This window comes from Fundulus heteroclitus, chromosome 19 (assembly GCF_011125445.2).
Source record: "Fundulus heteroclitus isolate FHET01 chromosome 19, MU-UCD_Fhet_4.1, whole genome shotgun sequence".
NCBI classification, from domain to species: Eukaryota; Metazoa; Chordata; class Actinopteri; order Cyprinodontiformes; family Fundulidae; genus Fundulus; species Fundulus heteroclitus.
The window spans coordinates 13,983,497-14,009,409 of record NC_046379.1 but is presented as its reverse complement, the minus strand read 5'-3'; the positions used below and the strand labels follow the sequence as shown (position 1 = coordinate 14,009,409).

The 25,913-nt window shown below is 39.2% G+C and overlaps 1 protein-coding gene across 1 annotated transcript; it reads right to left on the bottom strand.

The window, feature by feature from the left end:
• Positions 1 to 4,266: 4,266 nt before the first annotated feature.
• Positions 4,267 to 24,638, bottom strand: LOC105925921 (CD109 antigen). Its single transcript, XM_012862031.3, has 32 exons — positions 24,453 to 24,638; positions 24,202 to 24,356; positions 24,084 to 24,112; positions 23,739 to 23,972; positions 23,537 to 23,659; positions 23,393 to 23,432; positions 22,889 to 22,985; positions 21,484 to 21,583; positions 21,268 to 21,391; positions 21,076 to 21,185; positions 20,797 to 20,988; positions 20,537 to 20,641; positions 20,384 to 20,446; positions 18,753 to 18,917; positions 18,496 to 18,648; positions 17,425 to 17,485; positions 17,213 to 17,297; positions 17,003 to 17,120; positions 16,798 to 16,911; positions 16,430 to 16,648; positions 16,144 to 16,285; positions 13,139 to 13,315; positions 11,991 to 12,072; positions 11,652 to 11,880; positions 11,390 to 11,561; positions 10,982 to 11,172; positions 10,720 to 10,875; positions 9,502 to 9,567; positions 8,933 to 9,060; positions 8,696 to 8,852; positions 5,072 to 5,174; positions 4,267 to 4,960 (listed from the first exon to the last, which is right to left on the bottom strand). The coding sequence occupies exons 1-32, from the start codon at positions 24,515 to 24,517 to the stop codon at positions 4,758 to 4,760; spliced, it is 4,158 nt and encodes a 1,385-aa protein (XP_012717485.3). The 5' UTR covers positions 24,518 to 24,638; the 3' UTR covers positions 4,267 to 4,757.
• Between the last annotated feature and the right edge of the window lie 1,275 nt (positions 24,639 to 25,913).

The window sequence follows — 25,913 nt, the reverse complement described above, 5'->3', positions numbered from 1 at the left end:
TTCCTAATCAAAACAATATTCCTCTGAAAAAAATGAAAATCCCACAAAAATGCAGACTCTGCGCACATATGTTGTTGACTAGGCCTAAGTATTTCTGCCTGTTTCTTCACATTTTGTCATATTACAACCAAAAACCTCAATGTATTTTGTGGATTTTATGTAATAGACACAACACATAATAGTGTGTAATTTTGTATCTCTGCTCTGTCTTTTCTAATCTCCCCCCAGCCCCATCAGACAGCCGTTCACACTGAGCCTGGATTTGCTGGAGGAATCTTCCTGTTAAAGGGGAGTTTTCCTCTCCACTGTCGCTACATGTCTGCATTGTATAAGGGATTGACACAATGCAAGCGACTGTCCACTGTCGCTATATGCTTATCCAGGAGGATTGAACAGTGCAAGCCAATAACTCAATGCAACCTGCTGCATTTCCTTACATAGAAAACTTTTTAAACTAATCTGTCTGTATATGATCTGATCAAACTGACTTTGTAAAGCGCCTTGAGAGGACGTGTGTTGTGAATTGGCGCTAAATAAATAAAACTGAATTGAATTAAGAATTGAAAAACAAGGTTTTCAAAATGTTTTCAAAATAAAAATATGAAACATTTTTCAGATTGCACGGAGAGCTTCTGTAAACAGTGTTTTTTCATGTTTTGCCACTGTTGGATTCGGGTCTTGACTTCGACTGGGTCATTGTTACACACGGATATGATTGGATTGAACCTATTCTGTTGTTGCTCGTGCTGCATGTGTAAATCGTGGTTCTACTGGAACCTACAACACAGTTTGTAGTCTCCATGCTCCACTAACTCTATATAGCTTCCTTGATTCTGCTGAAGAAAAGCATCGCCTCAGCATAATCTGTCTCCACCACCATATTTACATGATGGGATTCTATGTTCAGGCTGGTATGTATTGTTAGCTTTTCTTCCTAAACACCATTTTGTATGCAGGCTGAAATGTTCCATTTTGGACAATTTTGTTGTGTCCCTGTATGGCTTGTTGCAAACTGCTAATGTTGTTTCTAATGACTTGGTTTTAACAACAACGTTTTACTTGCCAATTTTCCATAAAAGCCAGATTTCTATAAATAAGGAAATAATTATATAGTTACGGTAACCTCTGAGACAATTGGTTGCATGTGATTTTATTTAGAGGTGCCAGAGTGAAGGGGGCTGAAAACAAAAGCCTGCCATGTTTTCAAATTTTCATTCATAAAACATTTTAAAAATCCATGTATAGTTTTTTTTTCCACTTTGCAATTGTTTCTGGCTTTCTGTTGGGCTTTCAAATACAATCCCAATAAATTACACTGAAGCTGGTAGCTGTGAGTAGCTGCTGTGACATAATGTGGAACAGTTCAAAGAGAGGTCCAGAAACAGCAGATAAGTTATTTTTGTTTTTTTATTGATGTATAAAGCACTTTAAAATGCCCAAATAAGGAGACCAAAGTGCATAACAATAAATAACACTCACAAAGATCACAAAAAAAACTAAACATTTCAGTAAAAAAAGAATGTATTGAGGAATAATAAAAGCCTTTCTGAATGAATGTATCTTTAAGTTGCTTATAAAAATACCTGGTTCGGTGGTGACACGAAGAATCACAGGAAGCTAGTTCCTCAAGAACCTCCCAGGCACACAAATACTTAAATGTTCTGATAAATAAGGAGGTGCAAGGCTGTTAAGAAATGTTAAGATAAGATAAGATAGTCTTTATTGATCTCACAATGGAGAAATTCACTAAAATAAACATTAAAAGCTTAAAATAAATTCTAAAAAGAACAGGAAGCCAGTGTAAAGAATATTGGATTTTGGACAAGCTGCAATTTAGGCTCCACTGGGAGACATCGATATGGACGGCATTAAGCAAGTCTAGTCTAGAGTTAAAATCCTGAATGGCCTCAAGGTAAGAACAATTTAAAAAAGGCTTAACTTTGACTGAAAGACGCAGCTTAAAAAAGCTTGTCCTGACAGTCAACTTAATTTTTAAATGTAAAGTCCTTCTCAAACATTGCCCCTATAGATTTTACAGTGTTCTTTACATTAAAAGTCAAAGCACTGACATCTGAAGTAGTGTTACTGCCGGATAAAATACATTCTGTCTTTTGTTTAGTTAAAGAAAAAAAAGAACAAAACCCTTTTGTACCCAGTGTTTGACAGCAGTAATGTCAAACACTGGCAAGGGAGACATTATGGAGTGAACGCTTAAAAGTCCTCATTAATCCTTTCACTGCACTTTACATAATCTGTCAATTTAATTATATTGTTAGACAGTTCTGATATATGCTCTCTTACTCAGCAAGTCTATGACATAACTACCGAATGCTACTGATAGTCTGTTTTCCTGGCCTGACCCACACCAGGGCTCAGGTTAACAAAGGTCATTTGTGGTGACCTTTGTGTGTGCGTGCAGTGACCCCACGTGAAGACCGACACAGAGGAGGACTGAAACAGACACAGGTTTGCACAAGAGTTCTTATTAGGACATTGTGTCGATGAGGTTTCTCTGAAGGCAGACTAAGGTTAACCTTAAAGTCACCTCACTTCAGATCCCATCTGTTTATTAGCCTCAACACAGACCCTATGAACACATCCCTTCTGAACCCAGATTTAATACCTTCCATGACCAACGAGTCCTGACAAGGAGCAAGATCCTAAAAAGGTCACAAAAATAAGCACACAGATGCTTTTATGATGTTTTATCATTGCAGCTTAGGAGATGATGATGATGCAATTTAAGAGTTTTTTTTTTTTTTTTTTTTTGGCAAATGCATATTTTTCAAATAACTAAACAGCTTTCAAACTGGATGTCTCTGAACATCCATTTTCAAACTGGGTCATTGTAACACGTGAAAATACTTTGATTTAAACCATAGCTTTGGTTGTATGTTTAGTGTTGTTGCCCTGGTGGGAAGCTGAATCTCCCCCTAAATCTTTTGCAGTCCCTTACAAGTGTTTTTTTTCTTTTGAAGATTACTCTGTATTTAGCTTCCTTACAGACCTTAAGACAAAATTCTTCTCTTTGCCACTCCTCCATGCAAACCAGATTTGTTTAGTGCACATACTTGTCCTGAGTTGTGGGGCTGCAGCTTCTCCAGGTTTCCCTGCAGAGCTTCTTGGCTGCTCCGCTGATCAATGTTCTCCATCCGTGGCCTGTCCGTTTAGGTAGAAGGTCATGTCTTGGAACATTTTCAATCTTCGGATTATGACTTGAACAGTTCTCCAGACAATGTTCAAGGCTCGAGGATATTATTTATAATCTATCTCTGCTTTAAACTGCACCACAACTTGATCTCTGACTTTCAGTGAGTTCCTACTTCAGCACATCTGTGAAATTAAATAATGATGTGAACATACCCCAAGAAAGCACATGTCCATTAGCTGTAGCAAAGATATGACATAATATATGGAAAGGTCTCTGTGCATTTCTATTTCAACTGATCCCATCAGTTTTTACCATCCAAAATTTCCCATCTATGCTTTGAAACCAAAACTATTTTGATGCTAAGCTTGCCATCTAGTGTTCAAAAATGCTGAAATGCAGCTCTAAAGCTTTCATTGTGAGCATGATAGAAATGGGTAGTTGTCAGTCTGTGCCTACATTCTGATGTAAATTCTTGTTAAGCTTCTGTTTTGCAGTAACATTTGTAGCAACATGCTTCTTTACCCTAATGCCATGCAGCAATATATGTATACTACACCCTTAACGTAGCTGTTAAATTAGCAGAAAGCCTCAAAGATTTAGTCACAATATGTATACAGTGAAAAATGATTGCCGTAACCTCCGTATGTCTTTGAAAGTCGGCTCTTAAACTTAAATTGAATGCTTGATTTAATTAAAAGGATGGAAATGTGACAATTAACAAAAGATGTGTGTGACCTCTTACAGTTCTGAATCTGTTTTGTCCTCTGAAAACCATATTTCAGTATTCCAAGTAGGAAGGTGCTTTGCAAATAAACTCAGAAATGAACCATTAAAGAAAAGCAATACCGTCAGAAAAACAAAAACTATATAAAAAATCTATTTTACTATCAAATGAGCAATGAAGGCTTAAATACAAGTGATGTCAAACCTGCTTCCAATCTGTTAATGACTTCCATGTGTGGGTATGCTCTGCATATTTCAGTAGGTCATGCATTCCTTCAGTTCACAAAAATGTGTCAAGCCAGAGTGGTAAAGTAGGCTTTATCTCACTTCAGAGCGTCTCAAAACGCATATTTCCCTTTACGCCACATTTAAAGTCACTCAGTTGGGTCTGCTTCACTCAAGAAAGCCCATATATTTGTATGAGTAAAACCATCGAACTCACGGGTCACTCAAGATTTTCTTTATCAACAATCTTTTTTCAGACTTTATATATCCTGAGACATCTTGATATGTCTGCATTTTTTTGCCAGAAGACTAGCAGCAGGACACACATGGAGCTTAGAAATAAATCCTCTTTCATGTGGACTTTTGCCATCTATGCATATGTTCTTTATTAGATGTTCTATGACAGCCATTACATGGAAACATAAGTAGAAAAATGGTCTAAAACAATGAATGGACACCAAAAAAAATAGAAAATGGAGCCACTTAAATGAATTATCAGTCATGGATTTACTTCTTTTGAACAAAACAATGCAAAACAGATTGTAAACAGTAGATGGCGCAAGTGCACTCAGCAAAACAGCCCCCTAAATGTTACAGTCGGTTGTCAAGTGTTTGTGTAAGATAGTCATGCATTGGGTGTATATTATTGCTCATCTTTTCAGAGTGAAACAAGGAAAACAGTGACTCCAACAATCAGGGAAGTCAATCTGAAGGAAGGAGCTCTTGCTGAGTGAGATGACTGAGGGGCAGTCACGGCGATGGTGATTCCAGGCCTACAGCGGTCACAGTTTTTGCCACAGAAAGAGCAGGAGTCTGTGTTTTGAAGACTATCTGAGTGGTACATTCGTACTGTTTTCCTTGCTAAAAAAAACAGAAATAACAAATTGACATGGTGGCCAGTGGTGTACTTGATATCTAAGTCAAATATCAAACTATATTTGCAACATGACAGTTATCTGCAGTTGTACTCACTTGGTTCGTAGTAGTCATAAACCTGCAGCACAGCATCCTGTACATGGGCCACTTTATAGTTTCTTACAAGAGGAAGACTGACGCAAACCTCCGTCTTGTTGACCTATGAAAGACACAAGAATGACAGTTATTCATGTTAATGCATCAATCAGGCTTTGCATCATGACCGCCAGTAGGTGAAATATATAACACTAATTAGGTCTGCAGGAAGAGAAATATCCGGCCAGAAGACATAATGTTATGCCACGTCGGTGTATAATAAAGTTCTTAAAGGAAGCATTAGTGCACATTTGATGGTGTGATGGTCACACAGCTGGGTGATCACATCAGAACATCAGGTTCTGTCGGTTATCCCTAAGATGCAGAGGCCAGTACCAGTCAAAACCCAGTCTGAGGATGGGATGGAGAAAACGTGAGTTGAACATAGATTGCCTGCGTGTCTGAGATGAAAGCAGGGTTTTGTACTTTAAACACAGCTCAAATACTGTTAAACATTTAATGCTAGTTATGTAACACCGTTTCCATCATGAATAAAGCATAAAAGCCTACAGTGACATTAGTTGTTTGGTTTTGCTACATCCTTTTGAAGCCTTGAAAAGATTTAGAAACTACAACTTTAAAAAAAAGAATTCCAAAGTATTTTTAAAGCTACATTATAGAAAATATTCTTGCCCTTTGGCCAGCGAGCAATGCTGTTCCATCCTGGATTATTTCCAACTTTATCCTCTATTTTTCTCTTATTGACTGTTTCTCTGATGAACACAGTGAACCCCTCAGTCAACTATACAGCTATGAAACAAATATGAGTATATTTGCAGTATCAAAAATTCACAACCATGTTTTTTTTCTTTACATATATTACAAAAAATACTGTCAGTATATTAATACCTCCTGTTTGACTACAGTCAGTGCTGTAACTGAAGTCAAATCTCTTCATTGTGCACACAGTCATGGCCAAATAAAGCTGATTGCGATTCTGTTAATATGTGTATTTGTATGGAGCGCTAACTGCTGCTGATGTGTGTGGATGTGAAGTGACAGTGAGGAGAGTGACATAAAAGACAGATAAAATGCCACATGTTCACATCGGTTCAGACCATGGACGCCGTGAAAAATATCCAATACATATACAAATTAGTAACACATATGGAAGTGGCTCAAATCTGATATTTTTGGGGGTGAAAAGATCAGAATTGGGCCAGTCACACTGCCAAGAAAAATATCGGATTTATGTCGCAATTCCCTTCTGTGTGAACGTTGCCTTAGAGTATCCTTAATTCTTGGTCTATCTCAACATCTCTTAGGAAGGCCTTCAGTAAAAATCCTGATGTAGAGCCTGAGCCCCAGGCACTAATACAGTATTGTCTACTTTTTCCTACTACTCTCCAATTATGCCTTACTAGGATTAATTGCAGCTATTAACTTTTTGTTCTTTTCTTTCTTTTCATAGAGAATATGTCTAACTATCTTTCTGGGTTTACCCTAACCGAAGGAGCCATTGTCAACTCATCGCTTTTTTCTGTAACATAGAATGTACTTCTGGAAAAGTGCGACTATGTTTGTGTGTCTCCTGCTCTCTCTTCTCAAAACAGCAGTCTTCATGTGCGCAAATAGCCGCTCACACTGATCCAGGTTCTATTGGCGGCTTCTTCCTGTCAAAAGGGAATTTTTCCTTTCCACTATTGCCAAATGCATGCTCAGAATTAAACGTTGCTGCAGAGTTAACGACTCGATGCAAACAATCATTTACTGCAGCTACAGGCTTGTTCAGAAGGAGTTATTGCTACAAAGTCAGTGACTCAAGGCAGTCAGCTGGGTCTCCTTTTTACTAATTAGCACAATAAACTGATCATGACTGCCTTGTTTTATAAGTAGTTGAAATCAAAATGCATTTAATTAAATGGAATATATTGGCTATGGCTATTTAATTGGATCTTATTCTGTCTGTATGTGCTTTGGAAAAGACATTTGGTTGTACATTGGTGTTTGTAAAAAAAAAATTAACCAATTTAATTGGAAGTATTTCTTCTATTTTGTGAGTACCCGGGGAGCTCTAACTCTGAGCCCCACCTGTTATGCTGAAACAGAGAACCCGATAATTTAGCCGGACAACAGGAGTGGTTAAAACAATGACTTATTAATGAATCGAGCAAGCTCAGGCTGGAGTCGGCTGAATACACACACTGGAACCACTGTGGGAGAGAGAGCAGGGTCAGTGGCTGTGATACACATGGTGATGTTGTGAAAAGACAAAAAGAAAGCGACTAGCTTTATCCACTTCCAAGGGCGAGCATTGGAGTTGGTGTTGCAGCACGCTGCGCAGTTGCAGGATGTTGACTGAAGTGGCTTTAGGCGGTACCAGGGAAATCCATGGTACAGGTAGGGGTCATTAACGTTATGCAAAAGCAGGCAGAGATATCCAGAAGGGCTAAGCAAAGGCTTGGTCAAGAGACAAGGCAGGAGATTGGTGTCCAGATATCAAAACCCAATGGAGAGTCCGACAAGGACAAGGCAGAGAAATCCAAAAACAAGATGCGAGGTCACAACAAGGGAAGGCAATCAAGAGCCCCTTTCCATTGCCACTAAAAAGCCACAGGCTTTTGAGAATCCTGGGGCTTTGCAAATCATGGGGAGCATTTCCATACACCAACGGACTGTTGGATGGTCTACTCTACACTAAGTCTTTCAAGAATCTGGCAGAGATTTGCTGTGCGAGGCAGATAAAAATAGGTAAGTTACCAGGTGTTACTGATGTAAGCTAATGAGCTCAGCGCAGGTGGACCCGATCTGCCAATTAATCTGAGCACAGAGAACGGATCACAGCTAGTTGCAGTCAGAAGCATAACGCCACCATTTTATTGTTGAAAGACATATCAGCTGCCTTTTATATGAAACCTTGTTAATTCCCAAAGGCAGCACCAAAAGGGTTAATTAAAAATAGTCTTCACATGTAGATATCATACCCGTTTTGTTACTTAAAAAGGGCATCCCTGGCAGCTGAGAAACATAGTCCCTCCAGCGTGTCCTGGGTCTTCCTCTGGGTCTCCTACCGGTGGGACGTGCCCACAACACCTCACCAGAGAGGCATCCAGGAGGCACCCTAACCAGATGCCCAAGTCACCTCAACTTGCTCTGCTCAGTGTGGAGAAGCAGCGGCTGTACTCTGAGTCCCTCCCCGATGACCGAGCTTCCCCCCCTATCTCTAAGGGAGAGCCCAGAACCCTGTGGAAAAAAATCATTTTGGCCATTTGTATCCACAGTCTTGTTCTTTCGGACACAAACCAAAGCTCATGACCATAGATGAGGGTGGGAACGTAAAACGACCGGTAAATCGAGTTTCGCCTTTTGACTCTCTCTCTTTCTCTTCACCACAACAGACCGGTGCACGTCACCGTAGACGCAGCACCAATCCGCCTGTCGCGCTCATGCTCCATTTTTCCCTCATTTGTGAAAAAGACACTGAGATACTTAAACTCCTCCATTTAGAGCAGGACATCTTCCCCGACGCGGAGAAGATGTCCTATCCTGTCCGCGGCTGTTTCTAACATAAGTCAAAGGCCTTTTTTAATGAACTGCAAATGTATTATGTCCACATTTAAGCAGATAAAGAAAAAAAAGACTTACAGAATCCAGATACAGGATGACTCTCTCGGGCGCCGTCACCACTTTCTTGATAAAGTTCGCCTGGATTGCAGCTCCGGGGAGGAGACTGAAACCACTGAACATGCCCACATCCAATATAGCCATACCTGTGCGATCTATTGCCTGATTATCCTTTAATCTAGAGAAGACAGAAGAAAGGCAACATAGTTTTATACAAAGCATTAATATTATGTTAGCATTCTGTATAGTTGAGGTTACCTTGTGCATACAGACAGCATCATTTGATCGGAGTCACTGTTGGTAAGATCAACGTCTAACGTGAATGCGTCCTCATCTGTAACTGGCCCGACATCCTGTGTGCTGTTCACGTTGTAAAAGATGTTCACCTGGATGGATTCATCAAATTATTTCAAAATTTAACAAACTTACAGAAAAAACCCAACAACAACAACAATCAGACAGACAGAAAGAAAAGTTAAGATAATGGCTTTTAATGCTCCCCTCTTATACAGATTCTTTGCAAGCGAACAGCTGAAGTCTGCATCCCAGATGTTAACTGCTGAACGCTGGTTATCATCACTACATTTGCATTTGTTGTTTTGATTCCACATTTTTAACGGGAGACGTGCTGGGACATATATCATGCACATCTGCTGTTATTAATTTATTCTGATCATGTTCCTGTAGTTAAACACCCTGTCAGCAGGCTGTAGAGTCAGCCATAATGGGGAGGGAGAAAAACAACACTGCTCTGCAAGGGTTCATACTAAACAGGTATCATAAAAGGATTCCTGCAATAAATGTTTCACAAAATCCACAAGGTTTACCTGAAACGTGGCAAATCCTCTTCCTTCCATGTAAATATTTAATGGTAAATCTTTGTCAGGATTAATCTAGAAGTTCAAAAACAAATAAAAGTTCAGCTTTTTAGATGCATAAATACTGTGCTGATCTGAGGTTTACATACAATCATCAGCAGCGTGAATGAGATCGGCGGGGATCATGCTTTTAGTGTAACAGCTCCTAAACTATGGAACAAATTGCCCCTCCATGCCAGACAGGCCTCTCTTCATTGTCTATTTTTAAAGCTCCTCTTAAAACCCATCTATTCTCTTTGGCTTTTAACACTTTGTAAAGAGCTTTTTTTTTGTCTTATTCTATTCTCTTGTCTGTGGTGTCTTGGTAGTTTTTCATCTGATGTTATGTATCTTACTTATGTTCCTTTTATTGTTTTTCATTCACTCATGTTTTAAATTGTATCTTTGTCCTGAGCCTTGTTTCATTTTAACTCTGTACCGCACTACAGTGCTCTACAAATAAAGTTAGATTGGCTTGGATGTCATTTTGATGCTGGGCTTCACAAACTGGGTTTTTTTCTCATTAAATATACAGTTTCAATCATTTTTTTAAACTGAAAAAGCTTGAATTAATAGGCTCTTCTTTTCTTTTCATATTCACACAAGGTTAAAATACATAAGCTCAAATATATAGCCACACACATTTTGTAGCCATAAACAGGCTTCTGACATAATCGTCCTTGAATGTTTGCCCATTTTTCTTATCAAAAATGTTAACCAAACAGCCTGATGCCGCCACCACCATGTTTGACAGTTGTGTACCCTGTTCTTAGGTTTACATTGACTCCTCTAAACATACTTCCTGTCACTGTGGAGAATTAGTGTTGTCAAAATCATCAATATTTGGATAACAGACATCCTCTCGCCTAGCTCAAGGTACATGCTGATGAGGGAATTTAGCCATTTTAATCAGGCATATTAGAGAAGGGCTGGGGCAACCATGGCTTAGAAAAAAAGGTGCATTAAATTCAAACTTAAGAAAATGTATTGCACTTATTTGATGCATGATCATTCCTGCCAGAAAAATAGTAAATTAAATGAGTTAATTAAATGTGCAAAAATAATTAATGACATTCATGCCGATAATGAGACCTTTCACTGAGGATTTCTTTGGGTTATTATAGCACATTTGAAACAATAGCTTTATGAACAAGGGGGACATTTTACAAAGATTTGTTCTTTTTCTACCTCTTGGCTTTGATAAACCCGATAGTTGGTCGGATTGATGTAAAACAGCGACACGGAGGAAGACACGGGGGAAGATACGTTGAACCGAAGGTTGATGGCACCTGCACCGCTGAATGCAGCATAATAAGCCAGAGCTTGGAAGGCGACTACGGTGTCCTGCAGAAAATAGAAGCAGGGATTATCTCACTATTTACGCCGTTAAACTGTGTACTGGATAAATGATGTGATTCATAAAACACGACCTTCTCAGTCCTCGTCTCACCTGAGTGGTTCCAAAGCCGCCTAGATAGCTTCTCTGCATGCTCAACCACTTCATGAGTGAGATGCCTTCGATGAAGTTGCCACGCACAAACAGAGCCAGCAGCACATAAGAGGCCATCTCAATCTGTGCCGAACGCTGCTGCTGCTTGTTTGACCCCAGGCCCCCGGAGACCGTCCACATCATGACGCCATCTTAGGGGAACAGACAAAACAAACCATGAGGATACACGCAACAGGCTGCTTCATTGAACCATCTCAATGTGGCAATCCATATCCACATCGTTAATGATACATTTTTTTTTAACTATCACATGGAGGTTTCTTTTGACATAATTTCAAATGAATGTGGACAAATTTGGTCAAGATCTCATCACTGTTGCAGCTTGTGACAAAACACGTTCTGAATCACCTTTGTCATCAGCTCTCCCTTTGAGCTCTGAGATCACGCTTTCCAATGTAGGACTGCCGCTCAGGGCTAAAGCATAAGCCACCAAACACAGGCTGTAATTGCTGACCACACCGCTGGACACTTGGCCCTCCAGGTACATCAGGGCCAGAGACACACTATCTACATACTTGCCCTTTACACAAAATAAATGCAAGCAAGTTTTATTTTTGGTAAAACTTCAGTCATTTGTTTCAAACAATATACACGAATCCCTTTGACTCACAGAGAATTCCTTGTCCTCCATGAATCCCAAAACCACATACGCAGTCAGAGCCACACTATCGTCCAACCCTCCCTGCATCGCAGTGTGGATAACCTCACCGACCTCAGAAAACTCCCCTTGGGAACCTTGGTGTTTCACGAGCCAGGCTGCAGCCTTGGCTAAGACTGTCTTGTCTATCTGCATGAATGGCTGAGCCTGGAGGAAGCATCGCAGCACAAAGGCTGTCAGCCTGGTTCATAAACATAAGGGAAAGATACGGAGACAAGAAGAAATGGAGAAAATGAATGCGGACATGTATTAAGATCTATTCTGGGAAAATGCTAAGCCATTATGATTTACCAGGTGCTGCCAGAGGTGTCGTTTTCTCCAAAAGCACTGAAGGAACCGTCCTCTCTCAGGAAGGATAGTTGTTTCTCATAACCTAGAGCAAAAACAAAAAAAAGAAAAAAAACTACACAATTTAGACTTTTTACATAACAAAACATTTCTAAGAAATCCCAAGACATGAAATAAATAAATTTTAACTGAAAATCATGTGTTTTTGTTATGTTCAAACCTTTTGCAATGAGGCACAAAGTAATCCTGGTTAAATCACTCACAAGCCAAAAAAAATATATAATTAGGTTTTTTTTTGTGGTTGATATAAACAGCAAAAAAAAAAAAAAAAAACACGTTTGTATTTTTTTCCCATTTATGTCTGCACAGCAATAAACCTAAGCAGCGATATTTTAACGGAATGAACAAAACAATTGTTGCCAAAAAGGAATCCGTAAATCATTGTAGATCTATAGAAAGATCTAACATATTTGCCTTATTAAAAAAAGAGGCATACAGTTTACTAAATTTTTTGAATTAAATGTTTTCACAGAACATTTTTTAGTCTATACCCAGAAACAATAACATGACGTGAGTTTCTCACAGCACCTGTTTTATTTAACAACATTTACATAAATTAAACCAAAAAACATGGTTAACTGACAATAAATACTCTGTATTCTATGGTTTTCAATTTAAGAACATTATTTTTTTGTAAATGGTAATTTCATCCATAACAATTGCCTGTCTGCTAGTGCTGGTGGGCCAAATCTGCCCCAGTCTTCAACTGTTGTCATGAAGCATGCCGCTTTGTTCAGAGGCTACAAAATCCCACTTTGGACATCCCTGTTCTATAATACAAAGTAAATATCTGTCCATTCAGCCAATCACATGACAACATACAGGCATGCAGGAGAAACAACCATACACACATACACTCTAGCATAAACTACTAGTCCAATGAAAATTTACAAAACATTGCAAACTGCTCCTTTTTTTGCACATTTCATTGATTCTTTTATTTCCTCAACATTTTCTTTACAGACAGCACCAAGTATAAAGAAGCAACACATCCATTAAGTGCAAATAGCTAACATAATACAATTAATACAGTTCGCCTGCAATCTAGTTGTTTTGTTTTTAACTTTTTTGTGTGTTGCATTCAATGTTACCTTGCATCATGTGGCTTAGAGCTTTGCTTCTGATCTTTGCATCATTCTGGGTCGACATCTCTAGGTATTGGAGAACATAGACACTTGGAGCAAAGTGGATCATGTTCTGCTCTCCACAACCAGTAGGGAGCTGAATCAGTGAATCCAAATGTTCAATTGACAGAGCCAAGATATCACCTGTTTGAATCAGAGGAGATTAAAAAGGGATAAACTAACAGTTCTGAATTAGAATTAACATCAAGACACAACAGCACATGGCCCAGTAGATCGTTAAAAATGTATTAAAATAAATAGGACAATAATATTTTAGGAGACAACCAAAGAAACAGCAAATACATTTTTAAAAATTACCTAATGTTTAATATCCCAACAAGTAGGAAAAAAATACATGTGTCTTCAAATAAAGGAAAAATAAAATGTTTGGCATTACTCAATCAAATTGAACCAACACAACACTTTATTCATGTGTTATGTTAATCTTTAGCAGTTTGGAACACCAAGGACCAAGACAATTCCTTGAATAATAATGAAATTGTGAGTACAAATTAAAGTGAAAATGTTTTAATCCGATTCTAAGTATTGGCTGAGTATCAGTAATTCCTCATGTAACTCAAACCTGTTACAAGGCTAATCTCTTTTGTGAAGCATGCAATGAGGCAGCCAGTTTATATCACTCACAACCTTTTTGTGTGAACAGCTTGCAAAACGTTGTTACAAATCATTAACTTTATTGGAATGGACCTGGGTTTTGCCTAGAATCCAAACCTTTTACACTTTTTTCAGTGCCATTCCCTGTGAGAAAAACAGAGACATTACTGCGCATCCCCTTCTGTCTGTGCCATGTAACCCAAATTATTATTTGCAATATTATAATTTTTTTTAATCAGATATTATCTTTAGCAAAAAGTGATAAAGCTATGCACTTTTCAGGTAATGCATGGCCAAACAATTATTGTAGATATTTATTCAGCTATTAAGGTTGTCCTGGGAAGATAATATCTGTCACAGACAAGAGAGGGAGGAATATGAAAGACTGCAACAACCCAAATGTCATCAGTAAGTGAATACTGTCTATCATGGAGCATTAAGGTTTATAACAGGGTATAGATCTCTTACTCACCACTGTAATTTATATTTGTGGGTGAACTGGCCATCATTATCAATCCGGAGTCCCATGCATTGGTAAATTTTCATCCATAAAGCTGCCCCTTGAACTGTTACTGCCTTACCGATTTTTATACCTGTCCCTTAGACAGTCCAGCCTCAAATGTCACTGTCAGGATTTCCCCTCTTTCAGTGCTCCATTAGTACAATCAGAACTTTAAAAAAAAAGGCGTTTTCATACTCTGCCCTGTCTACATGGAATACTCTACTGCAGGATCTGAAACTATCCACTTTTATTCCTCTAGGAACATTTGAATTTCTGTTAAGACAAAAAGAGAAATCTTACATAATTTGCTCTTGTTTTAAAGTCATATTTGATTAGAAATTGTAACTGAGTCAAATGTTTATATTACTCATATTGTTACTGTGTTTGTAAAATGTTATTGTTCTTTTGTTGTTTTGTCAAAACAGGTCTCTCCTGAAAATGAGATTTTGGATCTCAGCGAGAATACCTGTGTAAATAAAGGTTAAATGAAATAAATAAAATTAAAAATGTAGGGAAATGAAGGGAGGGACTGAATTACACAGAGAGTAAATTAGTCTGGTAAGGCTGGACTTTACGATGCATCACTCTCAGTAGTAATATTACCCACAATGCAGCAGCGCTTTTCTGCTACCATAACAGTCAAGATACATACAGAGATTTGTGTTGCTTGGTGCCTTGGAAGATTAAGAAAGTGCATTTGAATACACCATGTATCCTCTGATTGTTTTTAGACAAAAGCAGAAAAAAATTGTTCACTGGAGAGTTTGCTCGATGAGTTTGCGTCTCATCCGTGTTCTCTAAATAGTGCTAACCTGATGACACTGACCCTGTTAGTCTCACCTTTGAAATTGGGCTCTACCAGCTCCTTAAGCCGGACATACACTGTACGATATTTTCAATTGTTGTACTCCGATACAGCTCAAACTGTACGACGAAACCGCAGGGTATAAAAGCTCACAGCTCACGATATCTTGTCTTACACTGTACTGCCCGACGCTCTGATGCGGCCAGACTGTTCACGCTGTACATCCAAAAAACACACGTCAGACTCAGCCCCATGGAGAGAGGCCGCTTGTCGAACTTGTCTATCCTGAAGCATACGCAAACAGTAGAAGAAGAAAAAGATGGAAGTGTCAATGCTCACTGTTAAATATGAGGCTCATTAGAACGAGATGCGCTGCTTTGGCAATTCTACGAGTTGCTCCTCCGTAGTTTGACTCCATGTCACATGTACCGTCGCCATGCTTCTCTCCACTCAAATATTTTCATCTGAGAGGAATAATAAGAATTCCCTTGTTTGCACATGCACAATGCACGAGGTTGGGGGAAATTGGCTGGTAGACGGTCGTAGCTCTGTTTTAACAGCAGGATGTGCTCACGGGCACTCACAAGGGCTGACTGGAATTCAAGCATGTTTGATTTTCATCCAACCGTACGATTCCTGATCGGGAGGTGGTCTTGAGAGGCTAGCCGCCCCTCGTTACTCTCTGTATACTACACGACGCAGGAGGCACGACGCAGCTGAAACTTGGCCAGATTCAAAAAACTCTCGCATGACTGAAGAATCGGCCCAAAAAGGGCAAAAAAAATTGTATGCCCAGCTTTACCAGACTGATACGCAGAGTACATGGTGTAAGTCAGTCTGACTGGCCAGGCTATGTTATTTTACTCCACTCATGAACAAGGCTTTGATTTTATCATTTTTGATGAAGTACGGGACTTTGTATTGAGTAATGCCCCTTCTGGTATTGGGGACAAAATAAGATGATCAGGACTACAATATTACTCATTCATCTCAGACTATAAGAAACACTGCTGACTGCAAACTGACACAAAGCAAATGACGTGGACATACCAACCAGTGCTACATGGGCCCTCTGGCTTCCCTGTACCAGGTTTGGAGGAAAGGAGAAGGACATGGATCTGGACGAGTTCTCTTCATGCGGTGCAACTTCCAAGAGCAAAGTGTGAGAGACGGTCTGCTCAACTCCTTCAGGCTACAGGAATATACAAGTAGTACTGTTTTCATCAGGTTTATGAAATTCCACATTGCAAGTTGTACCGTTGCCTCAATATAAATGCAAACCGTTTTATTCTTTGCAACATTGGTATATCTAAATTTTTCTCTTAACATGTCGTACCTTCACCCAGATTTTTCTAACAAGACCATCTGAGGCGTCTGCTGACACGGCGTCCACAGATATTTCCATCTCGCCAACACCCACAGCCCTGATAGGGAATAGGGCTGAGACGGACACGTCTCTACCTAAGGTAAGTCTCTGGGCATTTATAACAGATGCATCCCTTCGGTCCATTAAAACAAACTCAAAGGCATCACTCTGTGCTACCAGCACAATCACCTACAAGAAAAAGAAACTGCATTGAAACACAAAAACAATCCTTTGAAACACAGACTAAGGACACTATTATACTGATACCTAGTTTCTTGGATTTGGGGTTAAAAAGCAAAGGTAATATGTCCCTTGCTCCAAAAATGCAGCCAACTTACCTCAATGTCTTGCTCTAAATGGTTGATGACATTTACTTCCAAGACAATCTCCTCTCCTCTGATGAGGTATGGAGGGACAACAAGAGACAAGGAGAAATCTTTGGATATAGTCAGCTATCACGGCCAGGAAAGAAGACACAAAATTAGAGAACAGAATTTGGTTAAACTTAGGTATCAATAGAGGCAAACGTCATGGTTTTATTACCTTTTGTGGCACAGGAGTGAAACTCAAACCCAGGTTCTCTGACATTAATAGTGCTACAGCTCCTAAAGAGCTGACACCTTCAGGTACTGATATTTTCCCACTGGTCCAGTTCTTATCACTGAAAGACATGGTGAGATAAACAGAAAGAGGTTTTGGACCATTGTTTTCACGCCACACTCTCTAGTCATATAATTATCTTTAAGCTCTTACCTAACACTTGTGTCCAACCACAGCAGAGACTCAGCATCCTCCCCCCACTGGCTCCAGTATCGCTCTAAAATCAACTTATGTTCATCTTCACGAAGCCATCCCAGAAATAAGAAACCAGATTAAATCCCATGTTTGAGAAAGAATTCAAAATGTTGAGTAAAGTATATCTTGAAAACTTCATGATGGACTCTACAATGTGGATCAACTCTTACCATTTTTAGGTTCATTTTTCATATAAAATCGTCCATTGCTCATCATCTTAAGATTACATATCTACAAGAAATAACACATCTTAATACCTTTACTTGGTACTTGAATTTATGTACAATGATAAAAAAATATATATACATTTATGTGTTTTTGTTTGTTAGAGAGAAGTGCAACTTTCTTAGACTATTGTAGCAGCCACAATGCAGAGGGTTGACAGAACAGAGCAAGAATCACTCTTTTGAAAACATAAAGTAAACGTATAAAATACAGCTTAATGTTAAAGGGATGGGTATAAAATAAAGAAAATAGCATTTTCACGATAAGCAAGTCACATTTTGAGTTTCAGTGGTCTTGAGCACCATGACGCTTTCCTGAAACCCTCTTGAAAACTTCTCCTGATGGCTAAGGTGTAGTAAAATACTGACTTCTTAACTACTCAACACAACCCTAGTCCTAAAAGCAGAGTATCTGTTTCAGAGTTTTGTAGAAACTGATTGTCAGATACTGGCTTGGTTGCAGGAATGCTTGTGAAACACAGGTTACATGATGTAAGTCAGAGATCAGTCTCTGGATTGTGGCCACCTGAAGTATCCAAGTTTTTATTTTAAATAATTGATTGATCACACAATACAGGCTACCAGACACCTTTGTTTGCTTCCTGTACAGCCATGAGTTACCCTCAGGCTCTGAACCCAAGAACTGTACAGTTTTCAACAGCTAGAACAACAAGCTGCCTCCAAACAATGCAGCCAGATATGTTACATCAGGATGAGCCGCTTTAGTGAACCCCTCAGAGCATCTTAAAGCAAGAGGAGTGCTGGGGGGCTGAGATATCTGAACATATTCCTTTGTGATCAAAATAACAATGCATGCATGAAGCAAAAACAGTTCTGTCCAGACAAGAAACTTTCCCAGAAAGTCTAAAATAAGGTCAAATTTCAGAGTTTTTTTTTTCCCATCTCTCATTCTCTCATTCTTGACACAACAATTGAACATGGCCTAAATGTCACTTCTGGGTTTGATTACAGCACAAAAATGTTTGATGTTTCATCGACAGCAAAGCGTTCACTTACCTGTTCAACTCTGTGGTCCAGATCAGACTGCAGGGCCTCATTTTGCATCGCCATGACTACAATTCCTACTTGAAACCAGGATTCACTGGCAGCCACACTGAGCGATACCTGCTCACCTGGCCGGGCCCTCTCGCTGCTCCAGTTTAGAGTCACCTGAGAAGAGCAGGCAAATGTTCTACCACTAGCACACCCAAAAGGAGTCTTTACTACAACAGCATTTTAGCTGCCTTCATTCGGAAGAAAGTGTATTTTCTCACATGGTTGTACATAGAAATGTAGGTTGTGTCACTAATAATTTCCCCATAATGGTCGTAGTAGACGGTGACACAGGCCTCAGGGTACCAGGACAGCTCTGGCGTGAGAGCGATAGACGAAAAGAAGTTTTTTGTCCCAGCAGCTATCACTTGACCTTTAGAGCTCACCTAGAATTACACCAACATAAAAGAGGCATTATATTTTTTTGGCACGGACATACGAACAACATCCCAAATACTTTGTATCCAGGTCAAAACGTACAGTGCCTTGTTAGAGTACTCACATGCCTTGAACATTTTGACACAATGCCGCACAAAATTCAGTGTATTTTACTGGGATTTCTTATAACTGACCAGCACAAATTATCACATAAATGTGATATCCAAATACATCATACATCATTTTCAAAGGTTTTACTGACAAAACTCTAAAAAGTGTAGAGTGGTTTTACATTCTTTCCCTTTTTTTAAAATATGATAGCCTCAAACAGAACCCAGTGGAACCAATTAACTTCAGAAATAGCTTTATTGGTAAAAAGAGCAAAATAGTAATCTTTTAATATATATTAAAATATCAGTATAAATCCAGCTGTTCTGTGAAAGTTTCAGAGGCTTGATTTGACAACATTAATAAACAAACAGCATCCTGAAAACCAAGAAACAAACCAGAAATGTCAGGGATTAAAATGCGGTGATGTTTGAAGAAATGTTAGTTCATGGAACAATATCCCAAGCTTTGAATATCTCACAGCAAATAATAACACCTTGTTGTCCGCCTGAGCTGACGGCCCAGGGAAGGAGAGCCTTAGTCAAAGAAGAGGCAAATATGCCCATGGCATTACAGGAGGAACTGCAAAGATCCACAACTCAGGTGGGAGAACCTGTCGACACAGCAACTCATTTGGAAGAAGATACTCTCATCAGACGAGACCAAACCTTTTTGGTCTACATGCTCAACTCTATGTGTGGAAGTAAAATTGCAATGCAAATTGTTTTGAACAAACTATTCCCACCATTAACCATGGTAGTGGCAGCATCATCCTGCAGGGATGGAACCAGGCAGCTGGTCAGTGCAGTTGGCAAGCCAGGAGGTCTTAAATCCAGGGAAGTCAGTTAAGAATCAGAGGCTGTAAAATACTTGAGACTACAGTAGGGTGGTAGTTCACATTCCTGCAGGATATTAACCCCAATCATACAGCCAGAAAGTTAGGAAGAGGCAAACTGTCACAATGGCTTAGTCTAAGCCCAGAACTAAATCTAATTTAGGACACACTTGAAACTTTGAAACTTTGAAACCACTCTCCATTCAAACTGACTGAGGTTGAGCTATTTTGCTAAAAAGGAATGGGGAAAAAAACTAATTCTCTAGATGTGTTGACCTGGTAAAGACACACAATACTAAAAACCTGCAGCTGTAACTAGAGTTAATGTGGTTCTAAAAATGATTGACTCATCAGGGCTGAACAAAGGTGCATTACGGTAGAATGGTCCAAAATGAAAAAAAAGCTTGATGTGTATGAATATTTTTGCATTACATTGTGATTACAATCCCATAGCTGTAAAAAACAAAAAAAAAAAACGGTTGATCAATTGCTGTGTTCATTGCAATATTTGACAGATTTCAGCTATCATACCACAAAGTGAAGTCTTTCTGGTGAGACGGTGCTCTCCACATTGAGTTCAAGTGGCAGTCCAATCTGAAAGTTAATGAGATGAACCACAGAATATGATATGATTGCCTACATACAGTTAAAGCACGAATAAGTGCAAAATGCATTTAAAATGACCTGTGTAGGCAATGAGTTGACTGGTCTGATCTGAATATATGAGCCAGTGGGAGAGGAGTAGTTGGTGTATACCGTCAGGGCCTCCTCATAGGATTGAAATGTGGCCTGAAGATAAAAGAAACACAAAGAATCTGGATTTGTGTGCTTAGTTTCTAGGAATTGTGCACTGCACCGAAGCTCCGTCTATTAGATGCATCGAAACTGCAGAATAATACTTTTCCTGGAAGACACAGTTCTATGAGCTATGACTCAATACTCACCCGTAGGAAAAGCATCTCTACTTGATCTTGTGTTTTAAACTCTATGAGTACATTGCCATTCTCTGGCACAGGCAGAGTTAGACTCATAGTGGTGGAGTTCGTCGAAGAGGTTCTCTGAGTCACTTCAACCACAGCAGAGTGCTTCAAATCCAACGAGCTGAGAGACTTTCCGTCATATCTGACGATCCTCAGCTGCGAAACGCAAGAGCAGCTTCATATATCAGCGTACAGGAGTTTAAAAACATTGGTAATAACGTGTTATTTTAGAACACGACTTACGTTTGCTGAAAAGTTTAAGGACGGCTTTAGAGTTGATGGAAAGTCGAGGAACATGAGCTGGAATTTGTTTTGGAAAACATGGACTTGAACAGTTTTGTTCAGAGTAAATCCTGGAGCCACAGCAACAGAAAACAAAATGTTGTAGTAGCGCAATAGAAGTTTATCAAAACTGTAGTTTAAAATAAAACATACCCGTGGTGCTATCTTTGACCTGGACAGCAACGTGTAGAACATGACCTTTGTTGCTGGTCGCTGAGGAGGAGTATAGAGACTGAAGCTGGTCTCTGCTGAAGAAAAACTGTGCGTACCCATCCATCTGAAAGAGGTAAGTATTCCCTTTTCTGGTCAATTTATGTTTTAGTTAAAATTTTACTTTGAACGGAGGAGAGTCGTACATTAAAATCCCACCTGTTTGGTTTGGATTTGCAGAGGTGGAGAGGTTCTGTTGTTTATAAAAGGCATCAACATGACGTTTAATGTGCCACGTACAGACTGTCCATTGGGATAGCTGAAAGTAAAATCAGATGAAGAGAAAATCAAAAGTGAATTTAGTGATTTAAGTGAATTTGAATGTGGCATGACTGTTGGTTGGTCTGAGGATTTCAGAAAGTGCTGATCGCTAAGGTTTTCACACAAAACCATCTCACAGCTTGATATCGATCCAGAGAGCAGCAACAGTGTGGATGAAGATTTCTTTCTTGCTGATGTCAGAGGAAAATAGATAGACTGGTTTGAGACAATAGGAAGGAAATTGCAGCTCAAGTAACCACTCAGTATGAACACACCTAATGTCAAACCTTGAAGCAGGAGACCTCACCAGGTCCCACTCCTGCCAGCCAAGAACAGGAAACTGATGCCACAATTTTCAAATGCTCTCTAAAATCGGACAGTAACAGATTGGGAAAAATGTCACCTGGCCTGATGCATCTAAATTTCATCTGCAACATTCAGATGATAGGGTCAGGATTTAAGGTACGTAAACAGCATGAAAGGATGGATTCAAACCTGCGTTGTGCCAACGTTTAAAGGTGGTGCTGTAATGATGTGGGGGATATTTTTATTGGCATTCTTTGGCCCCCCATATTACCAGCTGTTTTTTGCTTTGTTTTTCAATTAGTTAGTTAATAACTTCATCTATATTTATAATAACAACGAAAGCACGGCACGGTGCATGTGCAGCAGGGGATAAAACAAGGAAGCGGCTAATGGCTATTAGCATGTCCTAGCGAAACAATGAAGAATAGTCCAAGATCCAGTAGGGAAAAAAACGCAAAAAAGATATGATTCCAAGAGGGAAAAGACTGGAATAGTACAATATAATTGTTGGTGTTCACTGAAGCGGACGCTAAACCTGCCGGTTGCTCAGATGTGACCACAGAGTTGATTGATGTGAGTAAATCTTCTGATATATGAGGCTCTTAAAGTTGCTTTTTTTAAAGTTGCATTTTATTTAATTAATAATGGTTGGTCTTCGATCACGCCGAGCTGCTGCTTTACTGCAAGGCATTGCAGAAGGTCAAGCTCAATTTGGCATTATTTACAATGGATTTATAAATTAAGCAAAACAGCATTATTATAGTTCTGTGATACTGACGGTAGATTGCGCCACATTTGTTAATATCTGCTCATCACGCGTGGTGCTGATTCTAATTAGCCTCAAAACACTATCAAAATGGAGGCTTGGTGTATATAACTTTTATCATGATCAAATGATTTTTGGTCTTTTTTTTTTATAAGCATACAACATGACTTTATACATTTAAAGGACAACCATTGACATGACTGTAACATTATTAATTTCAACTAAACTTACAGTGCTGTCACCAATCCTGAGAGGTCATCTTCAAGAAGGACTTGAGACATTGTTTTGACCATCACATTGAAATGAGGAGCCCCTTTATCTGCCTGACCTGAAATTATGACAAAAATATATTTCAATTACATACACATAATATATTTCAACACATATTGAATAAATAGATAGATAGATAGATAGATAGATAGATAGATAGATAGATAGATAGATAGATAGATAGATAGATAGATAGATAGATAGATAGATAGATAGATAGATAGATAGATAGATAGATAGATAGATAGATAGATAGATAGATAGAAAACTTAAAGATGTGGTGTTTTTCAGCATTTTCCTTCAGAATTGTATATTTTTGTACAATGACATTTTCGGCAGTGTTTAAAAAATACAATCAAATGAACTAAATAAAATAAGTTAGCTTGGTTTTGAAGTCAATCAATTCTAATATTTCAAAACATGACAGGTCATTTTAACTATAAAACAAATCAGTAGAATCGTTACCATGATGCTCTACAATGAATGATTTCTCATCGGTCATCCCCTGTTGGCATGAAATAACATTTTTTTATTTAACTTTTGAGCAGAATACTTAAAAACAGCTTAATGAAGCATAACAGGGAGCACATTCCCATATTTTATTCTTACGTTCACTGTTGTTGCGATCCTCCACTGTCCAATAGGAGACACTTGGGGTAAATTGAATTGTTTCAAGACAATCCCCATATTCCCTGTGGTGTTCCAGCTGTTGACAGATTTCCCATTGGGATCCTGTGTGACAAAGGGACATTAGTCAAGCTTCCCACCTGACTGTAAACCGGGGATCTCCTCTGGAAAGCAGACATCTTACCTTTAGTGAAATTTCCACCCTGCCTTTGTATGGTTTGTTATCCAGCTGGAGAGAGACGACTCTGACTTTGACGGCATCCCCCGGTTTGTAGCTTGATCTGTCGGTTTGTATGAAGGACAAAATGGTCCTGAGGTTGAAGGTCAGGGTGGTGGTGTTGGTGAAAAGGAGGCGATTCTCTCCGTAGCCCCTCACAGTTAAGTTTAAAAGCGTGTTTTGTGATAAAGAGCCAGGAAACTGGGAAAATGTTCAGAAACAAAATCAAAGATGGATACATACTTTTCTAGGGTATTTTTGTAATTTTGACTTTGCGAAATAAGATAAGAAAAATAAATAAATAACCCTCACAGGTGGAAGCATGAGGACGCGGGTCACACCTTTAAAAAGACACGATTTTAGTCTAAACAAGCCATTTGAAAAAGTCATCAGGAAAACCAAACACAAATGTGTGAAGCTGTAGTGTCACCTCCTTGGAAGTCCCCTGTTTGCGCTACTTTAGTGCTGCCATGTGTCACCTCAGCTGTTACATTGCCAGGGAAGTCGGCAAAAACAGTCACAGCGATGGGAGTGTGTAAACCAGCATGCAGGACATCTGGACCCGAGACCAGAAACAACGTTGCACTTAAACAGAAGGAAGGAAGAGGCATTAACCAAACGAGGCGGCTAAATTGGTACTCAGGAAATAAACACTGCATCCGGATAAACAACACTACTCACCTGGGTGAATCTTGTGTCATGGCGGAAACACCAAAAGACAGCACGAGGGTCCAGATACTGTTCATGTTATCCTTCTGAGATCTCCTTCACAAGTTCAACTTTATCTCCACCCAAACATGGTGCGGAAAAAGCCCGTCTGATCATTCGAGGGACAACGCTCCGACTCTTGTCCCAACACTAACCACAGGTCGTACTGACACGTCACACCCAGGTGACAAAGAGAAAGCGCAGAAGACAATGTTCTCAGATTCTTATGAGCTTTGCCCAGAGGGACATGTCTCATGTGTCTGATCATTCATGATGTTTTCTAAATCTGATTGTACTCGGAATCAGTGTCAAACATCTTAAATGTCTTAAAGCATTCAGCCTTTTGGAAGATATGTGACACTAACACCCCTGGTAAGATATGTCCTGATGCGATAAAGTATTTATACACTTTCAACTTTTCCATATTCTGTCACATTTCAGACCCAAACTTCGGTCTATCCTTTTTTGGCTTTACATAATGCAAACTAGCACACGATTGTCAAGTTGAAATAAAAATGTTATATGATTTTCAATATCTAAAAAAAAAAAAAAAAAAAAAAGTGTGGCATTTTTTCAGGATTAGGCTTTATAGCTGTATTTCCCATCAACTCAGAACCCTGTTCCTGCAGAGGGAAATCCTCCCCACAGCATGGTGTTCTCGCCAACATGTTGTCAAATACGCTTAGACCTAAACCATTCATTAGAGCTCCGGCTGTATGTTTTTGGTGTTTACATCCCCACAGAAGCCTGCTGCCTCCGCCATGTTTCACCATGGGCAAGGTGTGCTTGGGACAGTGTAGCTTCGCCTTTCTGCCACATATTGTATTTGCTGGTGGGCCAGGGTTTGATTTGGGTTTCATCTGACAATAGAACCTTCAATATTGTTTCCTTCTTTGTGGTGAACTGTGGACAAGGCTTTTGGCTGTAAATAGCTTTCTTCTTGCCAAATTTCCAAAGTGCACGGCTGTTGACCTTTTCCCCTATATGAGCTGTCTAGGGCTACCACGCGCTTCTTGGCTGCCTCTGGGATCGATACACAGTCTATCTGCTTTGGTTGACATTAATATCTTGCTACTTTTTAAATTTCTATTTCCAAACTTTGCTTTGCGAGGTTTCAAAAGCTGCTTCAAACTTCTCCAAAACTTTATCCCTGACCTGTGCAGTGTGTTTCTTGATCTCCATGAAGCGGTTTATTCAGAGATTCTCTCTAATAAAGCTTTTAAGGCCTTCACAGAAAAGCTGCATTTGTACCAATTAAATTACTGACCTGTGAACTCTGTCTAATAACTAAATGACTTTAAGGCAATTGGGTGCCCTTGATTTTATTTACTTTTAATTTTTTTTTATTATTTTTATTATGTAATTTTCTCTTAACTTCACAATGATCTAAAGCATGACTTTGTACTGGTCTCAATTCAGTTGTGGAATAACCTG